We start from the raw sequence: 16,772 nt of genomic DNA, 5'->3' as shown, positions 1-16,772 counted from the left end.
ATTTATAATTATTATTTAGTATTTACGAGACAAGTTATGGGTCACTATACCACGCCTATTTTATAACCCTTACACATATGCCCTTACATGCTAAAATGACTCTTCTCCAACAGCAGCACATCCGGTGACAGTCTCTTCCGGTTCATGCGTTTGTGTTCGGTAACGGGGCATGTGCTGCTCGTGGTTGGGGTAGCGTGAGTATGGCGGTGCCGTGGAGCCGATGCTGGAGGAGCAGCTCTGGAGCGGCTGGACTGCTGGACTGGTGTTGCGGGCTCAGCAGAAGAACAGAGAGCTCCACCGCTGCGACACAGGTAGAGAGATGAAGGTCACCCGTGTGAGCCAATGCCGTATAGTACAACACTAGGCTTACATTAGGAGTGTAATAGTGTTACATTTCTTATATCATGTAATATATATATATATATGGAGTCGTTTTTGTAAGGAACGAAAGTAGTCTTGTCTGAACTCTGTTAAAGGTCAAGAGTTGAGACACTCCCACTGCACTGCTGATGTTTGACAGGAAGTCAATGTCTTAAGATGTGCTGGGACAGCTTGTATTATCGTTGTGATGGGTACTACTCTACTTTTAGCTTTATGTGATCTGGTATTTATGTTTTTCAGGTTTTATTCCGGCAGGGCCCTGTATATAATATTAATAAACCAATGACTATTGCAAGGTATGTCAATGTCACATCTGTGTACTAATTATTACAATACTAATACATTCATTAGTATGCATGAGGACACCACAAGGACTATATCAAAATAACTACGAGGGCCAACATGTCAGTTATGTCTACAGTGTATTTCTAACAGGCCAAATTAGCTGCTTGGTGTTTTTACTTGAAAGTTATTGATTTTAATTACAAAACATTTGAGTTTTATACACTAGTTTAAAAGTCTGAGGTTAGTAAGAGGTTTTCTTTTTTTTTTTTGGAAAGAAATTAATGTAACACTATTTTAAGGTGTCCTTGTTACACGTTACATGTACGTACTGTTATAATAACAATGCATTGTGTATAATTTAGTGCTGTCAAATGATTACTCGCGATTAATCACATCCAAAATAAAAGTTTTTGTTTACATAAATATGCACAGTACACGCTCCTATTATTATGTATATATATACAGTTGTGGTCAGAATTATTGAAACCCTTGGTAAATATGATCAAAGAAGACTGTGAAAATTAACCTGCTTTGTTAATCCTTTTGATCTTTTATTTAAAAAATTCACAAAAAGCTAACCTTTCATTGGATAATAAGAATTTAAAATGGGGGGAAATATCATTATGAAATAAATGTTTTGCTCTGATACACATTGGTCACAATTAACGACACCTTTTTATTCAATACTTTTTGAAACCTCCATTTGTCAGTTTAACAGCTCTAAATCTTCTGCTATAATGCCTGATGAGGTTAGAGAACACCTGACAAGAGATCAGAGCCATTCCTTCATCCAGAATCACTCCAGATCCTTTAGATTCACAGCTCCATGTTGGTGCTTCTTCTCTTCAGTTCACCTCACTCATTTTCTACAGGGTTCAGGTCAGAGGACTGGAATGGCCAGCAGAAGCTTGGTTGTGTGCTCAGTGACCCATTTTTGTGTTGTTTTTGAGGTTTGTGTTTGGATTATTGTACGGTTGGAAGATCCAAACATGGCCCATTATAAGATTTCTAATAGAATCAGTCACTTATTGATTTTTTTATCTGTTGGTATTTGATAGAATCCATGATGCCATGTGTCTAAACAAGATGTCCAGGACCTCCAGCAGAAATATAGGCCCACAACATCACAAATACAGCAGTATATTTCATTGTACACATGGGGTACTTTTTATCCCCATGTTCACCAAACCCATCTTGAGTGTTTGCTGCTAAAAAGCTCATTTTTTAGTTTCATCTGACCATAGAAGCCAGTCCCATTTGAAGTGCCAGTCCTGTCTGATAACTGAATATGCTGGAGATTGTTTTTGGATGAGCTAGCAGAATTTTTCTTGAAACTCTTCCAAACAACATGTGGTGATGTAGGGGCTGTTTGACAATTTTTTTTAAGGTTTTCTGACCCCGAGACTCAACTATTTTCTGTAATTCTCCAGCTGTGGTCCTTGAAGAGTCTTTAGCCACTCAAACTCTCCTTCTCACCGTGCATTAGGACGATATAGACACACGTCCTCTTCCAGGCAGTTTCATTACATTTTATATTGATTGGAAATTCTTAATTATTGCCCTGATGGTGGAAATGGGGATTTTCACTGCTCTAGCTCTTTTCTTAAAGCCACTTCACTAATTTGTGAAGCTCAATTATCTTTTGCTGCACATCAGAAATATATTCTTTGTTTTTTCTCATTGTGATGGATGATTAAGGGAATTTGGGCTTTGTTTTCCCTCCTATTTATATTTCTGTGAAACAGGAAGCCATGGCTGGATAATTTCATGTTCATAATCACCCTAGAGTGCTCAAAATTTGGAATATGAATGGGAATATACTTCAGAGATATTTTACTCTTAAGAATTTCTAGGGGTGCAATAATTGTGTCCAACGTGTGTTTGAGAAAAACATTTATTTCATAATGATATTTCCCCCCATTTTAAATTCTTATTATCCAATGAAAGGTTAGCTTTTTGTGAATTTTTTAAATTAAAGATCAAAAGGATTAACAAAGCAGGTTAATTTTCACAGTCTTCTTTGATCATATTTACCAAGGGTTTCAATAATTCTGACCACAACTGTAAATACAAACACATGCATGTATATATTTAATAAGTGTTATGTTTATATATTATATTTAATATAAATGTACATGTAAATATTTTCAAAATATATACTGTATGTGTGTATTTATATATATATGTATTATATGTATTAGTATAATTACATGCAAGTAACCCTAATCCTAAAGGTCATTGCACACAGTCTGAAATTTTCACATGTTAAAAAATAAATACGACCTCACGTTGTGTCAATCACGTTTACACACTGTCTCCGAAACTTTCGTCTGTCAAAAGATTTTTGCATCCGTAGCATGCATTTTGATAGGAAAGGATGGGAAAAAAAGGCAAAACGCATGCAAAAATTTTGGACCTTAACCCTAACCGTGTAGTAAGTACATGTAGTTAAATTAATATTACACTGTAACAAGGACTCCTTAAAATAAAGTGTAACCGGAATTAATACTTTTTTCAGTATGGTTGCAGTCAGCTTATCAAAAGCGACAGTAGAGACATTTAAAATGTTACAAGATTGTTACAAAATGCATACAATATTACAACTATTTATTTATCAAAGAATCATAAATAAAACTGATTCACAGTATCCACAAATATTAAGCGCAACTGTTTTTTGAACAGCAAATCGGCATTAGAATGATTTCACAATGTTATGTCAATATTATATGACTGTACTTGAAAAAAGAAAATTTTTTGAAATTGACTTTCAAAAATAATAAAATAAACCAAGTGTCAACAAGCCCTGATCTCTCTTATGTGTACATTCATACTTTTTTGAAGTAATTTTCTTTTAATAAGAAACTTAATTTGCACATTATTTTAAAGTGTCCTTGTTACAGTGTAATTATACGTTTACTACGTAATATTAATTAACTACATGTTCATACTATATGGTTAGGATTAGGGTTTGGTTTAGGGTTACTTAATGCATTTTTGCTTAATGCACTTTATGCATAATTAATTGTAATTATTATAGTAAGTACATGCAACGTGTAACAAGGACACCTTAAAGTGTTACCCAAATGTTTAATCAGTTTAAGTACTTGCCTGTTTGTGTTTCAGGCACAGGAATAGATGTCTGTACACAACACCACGAGTCTGTTGCAGTATACGCACTGATGCAAAGCTAAAAGATCCTTTCTCACTAGCACAAAAAGACTTGCAAAATTTATATGAAGACATAAAAAAGGTACATCAAGAGCACTTACCCAGTGTAAAGTTTTATACCATTTTATACCTTTTCTAACACAAAGTACTGAAACTGATCTTTTGAACTTCCCGTTTCAGCAGCTGCTCGTCTCTAAAGAGGAGCTGAAAGCGCTGTGTGATTATTACTTTGATGGAAAGGGAAAATCCTTTCGACCAATGATTGTAATCCTGATGGCTCGAGCTTGTAACGTCCACAGCAATAAAGAGGGGTGAGAGAGCACTTGAGCGCTGTGTGTGTATTCATACTGTGACGCATCAGTCAGTGTTAATAAGGCAGATCTGATGTCCTCAGGGTTCTGCTGCCGGCGCAGCGCTCCATTGCTATGATCTCTGAGATGATCCACACTGCCAGCCTGGTGCATGACGACGTCATTGATGATTCGGACACAAGACGTGGCAAAAACACCATTAATCAAGTCTGGGGGGAGAGAAAAGTGAGTAACCCATCTAACCATAAAGTAGATTTTAGGGTTCTTCCAGGTCTTAAAAAAAAATCTTAATTTGCCTTTTCAAAAAATTAAGGTCTTAAATCAAAGCAGAAAGTATTAAATTCCTAAAGTTATGCCATTAAATTTTGTGAAGTGAGCATGTGTAACAAATTTTTTTTTCCCCAATACATATATCTAAATATCCTTAAGTCAAGATACATATTTTATCTACAAGATATATATTTTGCTAGATAATTAGCAAAAGATGCATACAAATTAAACATACGAAGTATAGTTTTCTGAGGAATTGAACAACATCAAGTGAGTTTATTTAAAACAAGAACAAATATCTGGGGTATGAAAACTTATCTTTGAAATATGTAGTGTTTATTTTTTATGAGCCCTTTTGCAGATATCTGTTCTTGTTTTAGTCATGAACAAGAATATATTTTCCTTGATGAAATGGCACAAAATCAGGCAGTAGTGTTATTTTCAGACAACGTAAGTCACTTAATATTAACTTCTTATTGATTTAATACAACAGTTCAATAAACATCACATTTGCAAACTCCCGTAATAATCTTTAAAAGCTGTCATGCTTTTTATCGCGATCTGTGGGCTCACAGAAAATGGTCAATAAGAGCGAGTGAGTTCTCATAAAACCCTATTGCTGTTCAGTGTGAAAATCTGATGAACTGTTGTTAGTGATTGGAAAATAAGCAACAGTGTGTGTGTGTGTATGTGTGTGTGTGTATCTGGAACTGTTAGGCTATCCTGGCTGGAGATTTCATTCTGTCAGCAGCATCCATGGCATTGGCACGGATTGGGAACACTACAGTAGTGTCTGTGCTGTCACAAGTCATAGAAGACCTCGTGCGAGGTAAGTCAGTCTGGATTTGATTTATGATACATGTTTTATAAAGTGAATAAATATATATATTTTTTTTCGTTGCTAAATTCCAGGTGAATTCATGCAGCTGGGGTCTAAAGAGAACGAAAACGAGAGATTCAAGCACTACCTTGAGAAAACCTTTAAGAAGACTGCAAGTCTCATTGCGAACAGTTGTAAAGCAGTATGTACGTTCTGTCTTAATAATATGAAGTTCAGAGCTGAAAATAAAGTTAAACACCAGTGTTATTTCATTTGAATTGTAGGTGTCGATTTTGGTGAATTCTGATCCCGAGGTGCATGAGATCGCCTATCAATATGGACGAAATGTTGGCATTGCATTCCAGGTAATTTTCCAGGTCGTATGTGTGAATAATTTCTCTTGGGTTTTATATTTATTTTAGCCCTGTCATTTACATGCGTGTATTATAAGAGTATTATTTAAATATCATCACTATTACTTAATTTTTTTCATTCATATTTATGAAGCACTTATGAATTGCAATTTATTTATCAACTTTCTTTACTGAACAATACACAGAAACAGCTTTTTTAAACTAAAAATGGTGAGTAAACAGTCAGCAATAAAATAAGAAATAAATTATAAGCACTTACTAGCACAAATAAATAGAATAAAGATTAAAACCAAAAATCTGAATAGTGTTTATTCAGGTAGATTTAACAGTAGTATTCAACGAAAGTTATTTACTGAAGAGCAGATATTTTTTATTTTGGTTTCTGATTAACATTAAGGATACAGACACGCATTAGACTGCTGTCATTTTAAGACCTAATGCACAGATCCGATATGTGACCCTGGAGCACAAAACCAGTCTTAAGTCGCTGGGGTATATTTGTAGCAGTAGCCAAAAATATATTGTATGGGTCAAAATGATAAATTTTTCTTTTATGCCAAAAATCATTAGGATATTAAGTAAAGATCATGTTCCATGAAGATATTTAGTGAGTTTTTTACTGTAAATATATCAAAACTTAAATTTTGGTTAGTAATATGCATGGCTAAGAACTTCATTTGGACAATTTTAAAGGTGATTTTCTCAATATTTAGATTTTTCTGCACCCTCAGATTCCAGATGTTCAAATAGCTGTATCTTGGCCAAATATTGTCCGATCCTAACATACCATGCATCAATGGAAAGCTTATTTATTCAGATTTCAGATGATGTATAAATCTCAATTTCGAAAAAATTGACCCTTATGACTGATTTTGTGGTCGAGGGTCCAAAATGCATTTTCTTTCTCAACTGTTTGCTTTCACTTAAGACATAACCATGTTTTCTAAGACTGTGAATACTCTGTATGTATTTGACCGTTTACGCACAATAACGGAGCACAGATGTGCTCTGGGTGTGTGTTCACGGTGTGTGTGTGTTCACTGCTGTGTGTGAGCACGTTGGATGGGTTAAATGCAGAGCACGAATTCCGAGTATGGGTCACCATACTTGGCAGTATTTCACTTCACTTCTTCTTCTGAGAGTTTGCTATTACTTTGAAAATCATAGTTGTGGCTGTTCCTGTGGTCTCTTATCACAAAGCTAATATTGGCTGTTTTGTTGGAATTTACAAATGTAGGAAATGAATATAGTTAATTATTAATGAACTATTACAATCTTCAGCCGTGGAGACATCTGGTTCTTGTAGGTAAAGCATCAGTGTGTCGTTTCTTCACAAGCAACACTGAATAGACTTATGTAAATAAGTTTCATACACTTCAGCCTGGAGTTGCTCAGACAAACAGGTAGATTGCAGTTCTGTACACAACCATAACTGTGTAGTAATTATACACTGCAACTTTAAGCATAAAAAAAAGACTAACTTTTAGGTTGTGGCTGCACATTTACAAGAATCTGTGCCGCTGTGTTCACATTGTTTCATCTTAAATTGTGATGTTTTAAGAACTGTGTCATGTACAAGTCAAGTAAAACGTTAGTTGTGTTTTTCAGCTTGTGGATGACATTCTGGACTTCACTTCCAGTGCAAACCGCCTGGGGAAGCCGTCAGCTGCCGATCTCAAACTAGGTCTTGCCACCGGTCCCGTTCTGTTCGCTTGTCAACAGGTATGACTGCTGAACACATCTGTGCTCTCAATATAATGTCACTTCCTCAAGTACAGATTCAGGTGAATCGGGTCTAATGTTTGACTTGGTTTATTACGCCTATAAACGTAACTGTAACACAGTCTGAAGTTTTGTTTTTCTAAAGGCTTCTCAACCATACTCGCACTGATTTCACTCTTTAGTTTCCTGAGCTGCACGCAATGATAATGAGACGCTTCAGCTCTGATGGAGATGTGGATCGAGCCTGGCAATATGTCCTGAAGGTGAGAAGGATTTGTGTTGTATTAGTGCTATATTTTTACATAGTGGTGAAATGAAATCTGCACATCTTCATAAGATTCACTCTAAGTAAATCAAGCATTTAACATTATAGACCTTAGTCAGGGAGACTTCATATTTAAAGGGATAGTTTGCCCAAACATAAAAATTCTGTCATTAATTACTCTCCAAACACATGCCCTGCGCTTGTTTATATTCACAGGAAAGCACGTGCATGTGTTGCGATACTCTACAAAATGGCACTTTTGTAACTTTTTTTTTTTTTTGTAACAACTCTAAACAACTTTATTCAACAATTCTCAAAGTCGTTATTCATTTTTGTTTTCTTTGTGCACAAAAAGTATTTTCGTAGCTTCGAAAAATTATGGTTGAACCACTGATGTCACATGAACTATTTTAATGATGTCCTTGCTATCTTTCTGGACCTTGATCATGGTAGTGCCCTTGCTGTCTATGGAGGGTCTGACATCTCTTAGATTTCCTCAAATATAGCTTAATTTGTGTTCCGAGGATGAACGAAGGTCTTACGGGTTTGGAACAACATGAGAGTGAGTAATTAATGCACAATTTAATTTTTTGTGTGAACTATCCCTTTAATGTATGACAGAAATGAAAATACTGTGAGGAAATGTCTTTCAGGAGACAAAGCTCCATTTAAAACAAAGTTTTGGAAGTTGTGAGCTGTGAAAATTACATGATCTAGAACCTTTATACATTTATAAATATTATTTTTGGGTATTTTGGTATACATATTTATTGCATAACCATAATGAGATTTTTTTTTTGTGATATTAATAAGAATGAGATTTTTTTTTAAGTATGATTTTAAAAAGGCTTTGTTTTAAGCAAAAAAAAATTAGATATATATATATATATAATTTTTTTTTTTTTTGTGAAATATTGCAAAAGTAAAGCCTTTGACAAAACAATATTTTGTTTCATTTAACTACATAAAACAAATGAACTTACATTTGTATAATTATTCAATTTAAGACATTATTTGATTTAATACTGCATTTTAAAACAAATTAAATTATTTTAAATAGGTCATCTTAATTATTCTAAAAATAGTTTACATTTTTATGTTTGAATAAATAAATAGAGCATATTCTTTCATTTTATATGCAAGTGTTACTCCTAGTCCTCAGGAATATGACCTGGACAAGTTTTTGATATGATTCTTATGATTCATCCCATTAGAATAGTTAAAGAATCATTGCAGAAGTTTCGGTAACGCTTTAGAATAGGGAACACTGGTCTCAGACGATCTTGGAGGTGAAGATGCTGGATGTGGAGGTCCTGGGCTGGTGTGGTTACACGTGGTCTGCGGTTGCAAGGCCGGTTGGATGTACTGCCAAATTCTCTGAAACGCCTTTGGAGACGGCTTATGGTAGAGAAATGAACATTCAATTCAAGGGCAACAGCTCTGGTGGACATTCCTGCAGTCAGCATGCCAATTGTCCTTATGCACGGTTACTTCCTGGTTGTAGATAAGCCAGCTCAGTCATTTCCGGTCAAGTGTACTGTGCTGTAAGTGGAGCGCCCTTTGCTCGGTTTCTCTACATAATCCATTCACAATTAGGAGAAAAGTTTAATGTGTGCTTAATTATTACTAATAAATGGCTAATATTCTAGTAATTGCATGCTAATATAAGCAACTGGTTTAGTGACCCTAAAATAAAGTGTTACCGAAGTTTCTATAAGTAGCTGTGAACAGCCTCACTCATCTTGTTTCCACGTTCACACACACAGAGTGACGGTGTGGAACAGACGAACTACCTCGCCCAACACTACTGCCAAGAGGCCATTCGGCAGATCAGCCGTCTGCGGCCGTCGACAGAGCGAGACGCGCTCATCCGACTGACCGAGCTGGTGCTGCGCAGGGACAAGTGAGCCTGGAGGCAGAGCTCCACACTCAGGCAGCTACACCTCTGCAGGGCCCTGCTGCGAGACACGAGGGCTTCAGAGATCAAAGAATCAATTTACATAGTCACTGTAAGCTTTACCGTACTGTAATCGCAGAGCCCTGACCTCCGTTAACCTCTGCGTGAGGTGTTCTCCTGGTACAGAAGGGCAAACTCTGTGAAATCATTGTAATTCCAGTTGTAGCACAGATGGAGGTGCTACCGTCACCTGTGTGTGTGTCTATGTTGATCCGTTACAGATGATCGCTTAAACATCCGTCCACACTATGAAAGGCTAAACGTCTTTGACGTTCTTGTTAATGTACTTTTACATCAAGTGCTTAATAACAGCCAAGGCCTTAAACCTCACTGGCTATTTACTCAAATTAAAAAAGGTATTTTTTAAAGTAAACACCCTCTTTGACTCTTATTTTCCCATCTTGTCCCTATTGGGGGAAAAGGAACATTACATACAATTGACACTGAAATGTAACGTTTCATTTTTGGGGAAAAAAAATCATTTATTTTAACCTCGCAATTCTATTTAGAATGTTTATAATAAGAAGAGATCACTTCTAGAAAGTAAAATAAAATTGAAGTTTGATCAATGCCATTTTACAATTTCTTACATTCAAAAACAGATTTTGGTAAAAATGTCTCAAAGGAAACACAAAGGCTCATATTTCCTTATATTTCCATAATATGCCTTTGGTTTTACTTGTGTAATAAACAGATTATTGTGCTGATACTCTTCTATATTCTGAATACGTACCTTCCCGACAGGCAGCCTAGACAAAAGTTGAGTTTAATTAAATGCTGGATCAAATTTACTCTGTAACCAAAATAGCATTATTAACCAGGAAAAAAGTGTTTTGTGGGACTTTTAATTATAAACAAGCACCAGGACTCTTATTTTAAAATGTCTAGGTTATAGATTTGCTGTTTCGTATATCGTTTAATGAAATTATAGCTTTTTAAAGTTTAATAACATTAGGCTGTTTTATGATTGGTATTATTTAATTAGGATGTTTGTTGTACAATTTAAGACTCTAAGACCTTAAATTTCATAAAACTTAGGGATAAATCAATTTTTTTGGTCACTGATTATTATTACAAATTTTTATTAAATTTGGTTGATGTATGGTAGTTGTAAATTGTGAATCTGGCTCTACATTAATTAAAAAAAGGTAACATGGCTGGAAATGTAAATGAACAGATACAAATTTTACATAGAATGATTTATTATAAAAGACTGTACAATTAAATTTCAATTAACATATTAATACAAATTCTGGGCTGAGACGAGCTTCAGCACAGATGGAATTCAGTTGGAACACTTCAAATGTTTCAGTATGACAAAACGTCTGAAGGCATTAGCTTTGAACACCTGAAATGACTGCCAATGGTCAGATATAGATTAAATCTGTCAGACAGTATGACTCTTAAAACAGCTCAAAGAATGGAAATAGATGAAAAATTAAAAAAGGAGGAATTAATGCCAGACCTGAGTCGAGTAACTAGTTCAGATCTCAAGATCGCGGTTCTGATACTCCTAAGTTCATTGTTCAATGCACCAACCACAGTAATGGTACTGTAAAATAATGCGGCAAAAAAAAAAAAGTCCAGCATTGTAAGAATTGTCATTTGTATAGAGGCCTTTAGATACTTTACAGACTAAATATTAAAGCTATCTACACAGAATTCATGTTTGTTCATTGTATAAAATACTTTAGTCGTTGTGGCATTAACAACTAATTTAAAAATAGAGGGAGAGGATTTTGAGGATTTGAGTCTTCAGGAAAAAAGAAAATTCTGTGCTTTGCATTTATTAACCACAAAAAAAAATTAAAAATCAATATTCAACTAAAAATTAGAGCATAAATACAAGTAGTCTACAAATGCCTATATTAAAGAAACGTGTGTACTGTAAATAATACAAAGATGAAAGCAGAATGGAATTTAACGTTTAGGTTACAATACATATTTCAATTTTGTATGCATGCTTTGCCCCAAAGTGTATCAACATCTTAACGTAATGATGTGGTGCTTTAAGATAAAACACAAATTAGTTCATAAGATGAGTGATTTTTTTTTTCTCATCCAAAATGTCCAAACAAAAGCGAATGGAGAGAAGAGAAGGAAATCAAATAAACGGTCTACTTTTAGTTGAAAATGTCATAAAAGCGGAAACAATCATCTACTTTACATGTTCACATGTCGTATTGACTTCTGAAGATACTGTGATTGACATTCACTAGACACCCACTGGCTAACTTTCATTTATGTACACTGCCTTCCTCCGAATAGTTGGTCATCCCATTTGCCCACATCCACCCATCACCACAAAGTAAAGTTCATCGATTTTCATGATTCGCCATTCGTGAGGAACAAACATTGAGCCGTGTGATTGTGCACGGTCTATACTGTGGTCAAGATCTGATTGTTTGGGCTTGATCTGAGGTCCGCTCCCTTCATTCGGGGTAATGCATGATGGACTCCACGTAGTTTCCGGGAAACAGACCAGTGACACCGCTGGAAACGCCTTCAAACCAGCCGTCGTCATTCTTCTTGATGATGTAGATAATGGCTCCTTCCATGAAGCTCAGTTCATCATCCTTATCCTTGATGTAGTCGTAGATGGCAACCACTGCAAAGATAAGTCATGGGAAATATCCGTTTTTAAACAGTAAGCCACTTCAGACTCTGCACTATATTAAGAGTGTTCTTAGGCAACAACAATATGATAAAAGACACTAATGTTCAATAAAGAGCTTTATTATTATGATTATTGTGCCATTTTATTTAGTAGCATGTAACTTATGTTTTCATTGATATCATAAATTCATTAAATACTCTATAAGTTATTGTTAATAACTAAATCAAATGTTATAACTACTACTAAAATATATAAATCATAAATCATTTAAAATTATGCTATTACATATAATAATAAGAACAATTAAAATATTTTATATTATATAAATTAAATGGTAATTATTTCAATAAATGTATAGATGTTTATACATAAATGTTAAAATTAATGTCATTAATAATAATAGTAATAATAATTATTATTGGTATACATATCACTATTAATAATTTCATTAAATATAAGAAGTTACATATGTTAAAAACTAATCATTAAAATGTAAATAATGATCATAAAATATATAAATCAAATTAAAATGATGCTGATACATAAATAACAACAAATAATAATAATAATAATAAGATACATTTTATATTATATAAATTAAATGGTAGTTATTTCAATAAATATACATAGATGTTTAGAAATAAATGTTCGTAAACTAAATGTCCTTAATATAATAATAATTATCATTATTTAAATAATTGTTAATAGATACAAAATAATATCTTTAAAAATATAGTTACATTAATGATAATTAAAATGTCAAATATGTTAATAAAAGTGTTAATACATATAACATCATCAATAAAACTAAAATATAATTAGTTATGCTAATAAATAAAATGTTATGTATACATGTGTGTAAAAGGTAATCAAATAAATATAAATAATGGTAATAATAAAAACAAAGTTACATGTTAATAATAACATTTTCATTATTTGTGTATACAAATGTGTATGTGTGCATATAAATGTAACTTAAGAATAAATGTTAATAAAATAAATATATAAACAATGTTAAATATAGCGACAACACCACCAATAAAAAATAAACAAATAACAAAATAATGTCAATAAAATTAAATAAAATTAAATACAATTTCAGTAGAGAAATAAAACTAAATAGTATTCAGTGTTGAAAAAAACTCACCTTTCTCGATGTAGGACTTGGGGGCCCAGTTTGGGTCTCCATCTGCATAGGGGTCACTGTACTGCACTACAGCTGCCTCTTCATCTTCATAGTCGACTAGCGGAGGCGGAGGCGGTGGTGGAGGCGGAGCCTCGTCAAACATGGGCATGTCATCAGGGGGAGGAGGAGGGGGAGGAGTCGGGGTATCTGCAACTAACATCCAGCAAACAACACAGTCAGCTTCAGACACAATAAAACCACCCGGTCCATGATGGAGAGCTGTGCTGGGCATGCCATCCAGCTGCTCAGCGTGCACACATGCTCATGCAGACTGGTTAGTAGACATGCATGAACTCGTGTCTGCTGGAGAACATACATCTCACACACATCTATGGATCTAGATTACTGTAAATGTCTGGAGGTATTCACAGATATCAATACTTACGGAGTAAAATGGAACAGAGTTGAATTCAATATCAACAGACAGCAACGACATATTACACAGTACACGCTCAAACTAGAAAAGGCTGCTTGCAGGTCCACAGAAAATTTTGAAGAAAAAGTAATTATTGATAATAGTTTTTTGACAATATTTTAAATTTATTAAAACTTAATTTCAAGTTTCTAAATTTTCATATTTCAATTTTATATTGCTTTCTAAAGTCTGATGGGAAATCATTTGTTCTACTGACAGCAGAGTTATTGTTAAAACTATTAAAATCATTTTTGTTAACTAAAATGCTGAAATAAAATAGAACAATTAGATGGAAAAAGAAAGAATTGAACACTTAAATTAATAAAAAATGTTTACTTATCCAATAGTTAAATTCTAGTTAAACTAGCTCAGCTATAAATAAAAACAAATCTTACAAAGAAACTAATAAAAAAAAATGACAAAAGCACATAAAACTACAAAAAAAACTCAATTTAATTTAAATCAAAACTGCACGTATAAAAATTAAACCTAATAATAAAGATGAAATATTATAATAGTATATTAATAATACTAAAATAACACTGATTGATATTTTTTATTATTTTGTTTTATTAAGGTTTATACAATATTAACAGTAGGTTAAAATGTTCCCGATATTATTATTTTAATTAATTAATAATCATAATCATTATTATTACTATATTAAAATAATTAACAATTATGTACAGTTGTTAAATTATTACACCCCTTGTATACATGTCATTATTTTTAATAATAATATTATTATTATTATTATGACAACTAATCTTTTCTCACAAAATATAAATGTATAATTATATTTTAAAATATACAGCCGCTTTAATATTTGGGAGCACATAAACCTAAATGAACTGTACTTGATCGAATTATCACTTCCTGAATAAGTTGATCAGGCTAAGGTCCTCAAGAACAACTACCAGAATGCATCACGAGAGGGCAGCAAAAACCACTTTGTGCTTTTGTTATGACAACTTAACCGATCCATCTTTCTGAAAAGTCAAGTTGCAACAAAAATGTTCTATGTGAGTGCACTTTATAAGTTGTTCATGCGACTTTGTATGAAATACATGAGTGTCAGCAGAATGCGAGTTAACCGTTGCGGTTTTAACACTGGGCCCGTTAACAGCTTTCAATTCTTCCCATGATGCATCAGTGTGGTGTAGCCCTACCTAAAGCTTGCTGGGTATAAATCAAACGCAAAGCCATACACAAATGTATCCCAATGAATGAATAGAAGAGTGTATAATATGACATAAGGGGAAGTCTATTAACGAGACGCTTTATTGCCATTGAATGCATCTGAGATTAAATCCCAGTGTAATCCAGAATGTAGAACAAGTGCAAATTAGAAAAAAAAACGAGTGCCTTTCAAGATATTTTTCTGCAAACAGTCTATTAAGCCTCTTTTAGGTTACATAAAGCAATACACCCTTATGTAAATGTGTGACACTTTTTTGAAGGCTTTAGGCGTTAGGAAAGGCTTTATTGTAGTGTATTGTTTGAATCACAATGGCAATGACCTGCTGAATGAACGATGTCTACTACAGCACAAACGGACGGATGGAAATGCAGACGAGGGCAGCATGCAGCAAACCTCTTAACATCCACATGCTGGGTGAGAAACGCTGGGGAAAGGTGGCCGTCAGACTTACTGTTTTCCTGTACTCTGGCCACAAAACCTGTGAGCGGGATCTGTGGGGTGAGCTGAGGCATGGGTGGAGGAGGGGGGGCCACAGACACTGAACACAAGCACACCGCAAACACAGAGAGGAAAGAGAGAAAAGCAGGAAGAGAAAAACAAACAAACATCAGTCCCACACGAGAAAGGTGGGGAATTGTAATCTTAGAGTCGCAGGAATCTTACAGATATAGAAAGACTGAAAATGACGTTCGCTCTGGATTTGATCTCAAATAAATAAATAGCAGCGTTTCCATAACTTCTGACCAGTTCATTTCAACAACACCTCTAGTTCTTCATAATGGACTGGAAAAAGATTTTAAGGATGAATGGGAAGGAATTTATTATTATTTATAATAATCACCACAACGAGTAATTTCTAGTGACAGTGTTTTAGTATCGCTGAGATACTATATAGCTTTTTTTTATATTTATATTTTATTTTCTGATTTTACATTAATTTTAGATACATTTTTAGGAATTTTTTTTGGTTTTAGTTTTTTTATATATAAGTATATATATATAGTTTTTACTATTTTTAATTTCAGTTTTCGTTTTAGTTATTTTAGTACATAAAATGTTGCCTTGGGAACTTGCTGAAATAAAACAAATGAAATAAAATATTGAGTTATAAAATAGAATTGAGTTTTTTTTTGTATTATTATTTAACTTCAATAACTTTTTTTGTTTGTTTTTAATGGTTTTAGATTTAACTATAATAGCCCTGGCTGGTGAAATATTGTAGTTAAGCATTATATTTTCAATTTTGCATAACTAGACATTTATTGTAGAAATTCCCATTAAAGATTGTATTAATTTCCACGTTGATTTCAGGTTTGACTCCTCCAATTTAAAACATTTAAACTGAAATTGAACACAACTGAACTAAAATGTCCAGTTGAGAGAATTTTTTTTATTTGAATAATTTAAATAAATAAATGTGAAAGGCCTTTACAGTGATACGGCTCATCTGACAGTGATCCAGACGTCATGTTTAGATGTTTTAGCCTAACGTTACTCATAAATGGTCAAACTTTGGTTTTATTATTTAATTTTTGTCTTGCCATATTGTTTATTGTTCGCTATACTGTATTGCTATTTATTCTGGCCGTTTCCTGAAGAGAAAAAATATCCGATCTATGATGTAATGTTAAAGTTTATTGATGTTGTTCTATTCAAATTATAAATGATATAACTAAACAAATTAATAATTAGGCCTAGGTGAAGCTGTACGCTTGAATTTGTCATAGTAAATATTTATAATGATATATTTTATTTTGATGATACTGTCACTTTTGATTTCTTTTGCAGAAAAAAAAAAAA

General features: G+C 33.6%; 2 protein-coding genes across 11 annotated transcripts in view; one reads left to right on the top strand and one right to left on the bottom strand.

Moving 5' to 3' along the window:
- The first annotated feature begins 111 nt into the window (after positions 1-111).
- On the top strand, positions 112-10,600 carry LOC306865158 (all trans-polyprenyl-diphosphate synthase PDSS1-like). Of its 2 annotated transcripts, none has more exons than XM_079409580.1 (11): positions 112-311; positions 622-677; positions 3,790-3,916; positions 4,018-4,145; positions 4,229-4,370; positions 5,133-5,244; positions 5,328-5,437; positions 5,520-5,600; positions 7,218-7,331; positions 7,514-7,594; positions 9,363-10,262. In XM_079409580.1, the coding sequence occupies exons 1-11, from the start codon at positions 201-203 to the stop codon at positions 9,501-9,503; spliced, it is 1,203 nt and encodes a 400-aa protein (XP_079265706.1). In that variant the 5' UTR covers positions 112-200; the 3' UTR covers positions 9,504-10,262. The 2 variants fall into 2 exon arrangements, with proteins under 2 accessions (XP_079265706.1, XP_079265705.1); XM_079409579.1 differs by having other exon boundaries at positions 136-311; positions 4,015-4,145; positions 9,363-10,600.
- A 656-nt stretch (positions 10,601-11,256) lies between these two features.
- LOC306865157 (abl interactor 1-like) overlaps positions 11,257-16,772 on the bottom strand; it is a 48,286-nt gene continuing 42,770 nt past the window's right edge. For 6 of the 9 annotated variants that reach the window (XM_079409575.1, XM_079409573.1, XM_079409577.1 and 3 more), the window contains 2 exons: positions 13,318-13,509; positions 11,257-12,161 (listed from right to left, as the gene is read on the bottom strand). In XM_079409575.1, the coding sequence (XP_079265701.1) occupies positions 11,986-12,161; positions 13,318-13,509 (368 nt within the window). In that variant the 3' untranslated portion in view covers positions 11,257-11,985. Of the gene's footprint in view, positions 12,162-13,317; positions 13,510-15,423; positions 15,511-16,772 lie in introns of all 9 variants that reach the window. The other 3 variants (XM_079409570.1, XM_079409571.1, XM_079409578.1) reach the window with 1 other exon arrangement.

The sequence above is a fragment of the Barbus barbus genome, assembly GCF_936440315.1.
Source record: "Barbus barbus genome assembly, chromosome: 46".
Lineage (NCBI taxonomy): Eukaryota > Metazoa > Chordata > Actinopteri > Cypriniformes > Cyprinidae > Barbus > Barbus barbus.
Note: the sequence above shows the minus strand (reverse complement) of the source record. Positions and strands in the feature narration are given on the sequence as shown.

Bases quoted from the DNA above. Each gene is read 5' to 3' on its own strand.
- LOC306865158 (XM_079409579.1), top strand. From the start codon at position 201: ATGGCGGTGCCGTGGAGCCGATGCTGGAGGAGCAGCTCTGGAGCGGCT. The intron at 4,371-5,132 runs GTGAGTAACCCA...TGGAACTGTTAG, and splicing joins AAGTCTGGGGGGAGAGAAAA to GCTATCCTGGCTGGAGATTT. The intron at 7,332-7,513 runs GTATGACTGCTG...TTCACTCTTTAG, and splicing joins TTCTGTTCGCTTGTCAACAG to TTTCCTGAGCTGCACGCAAT.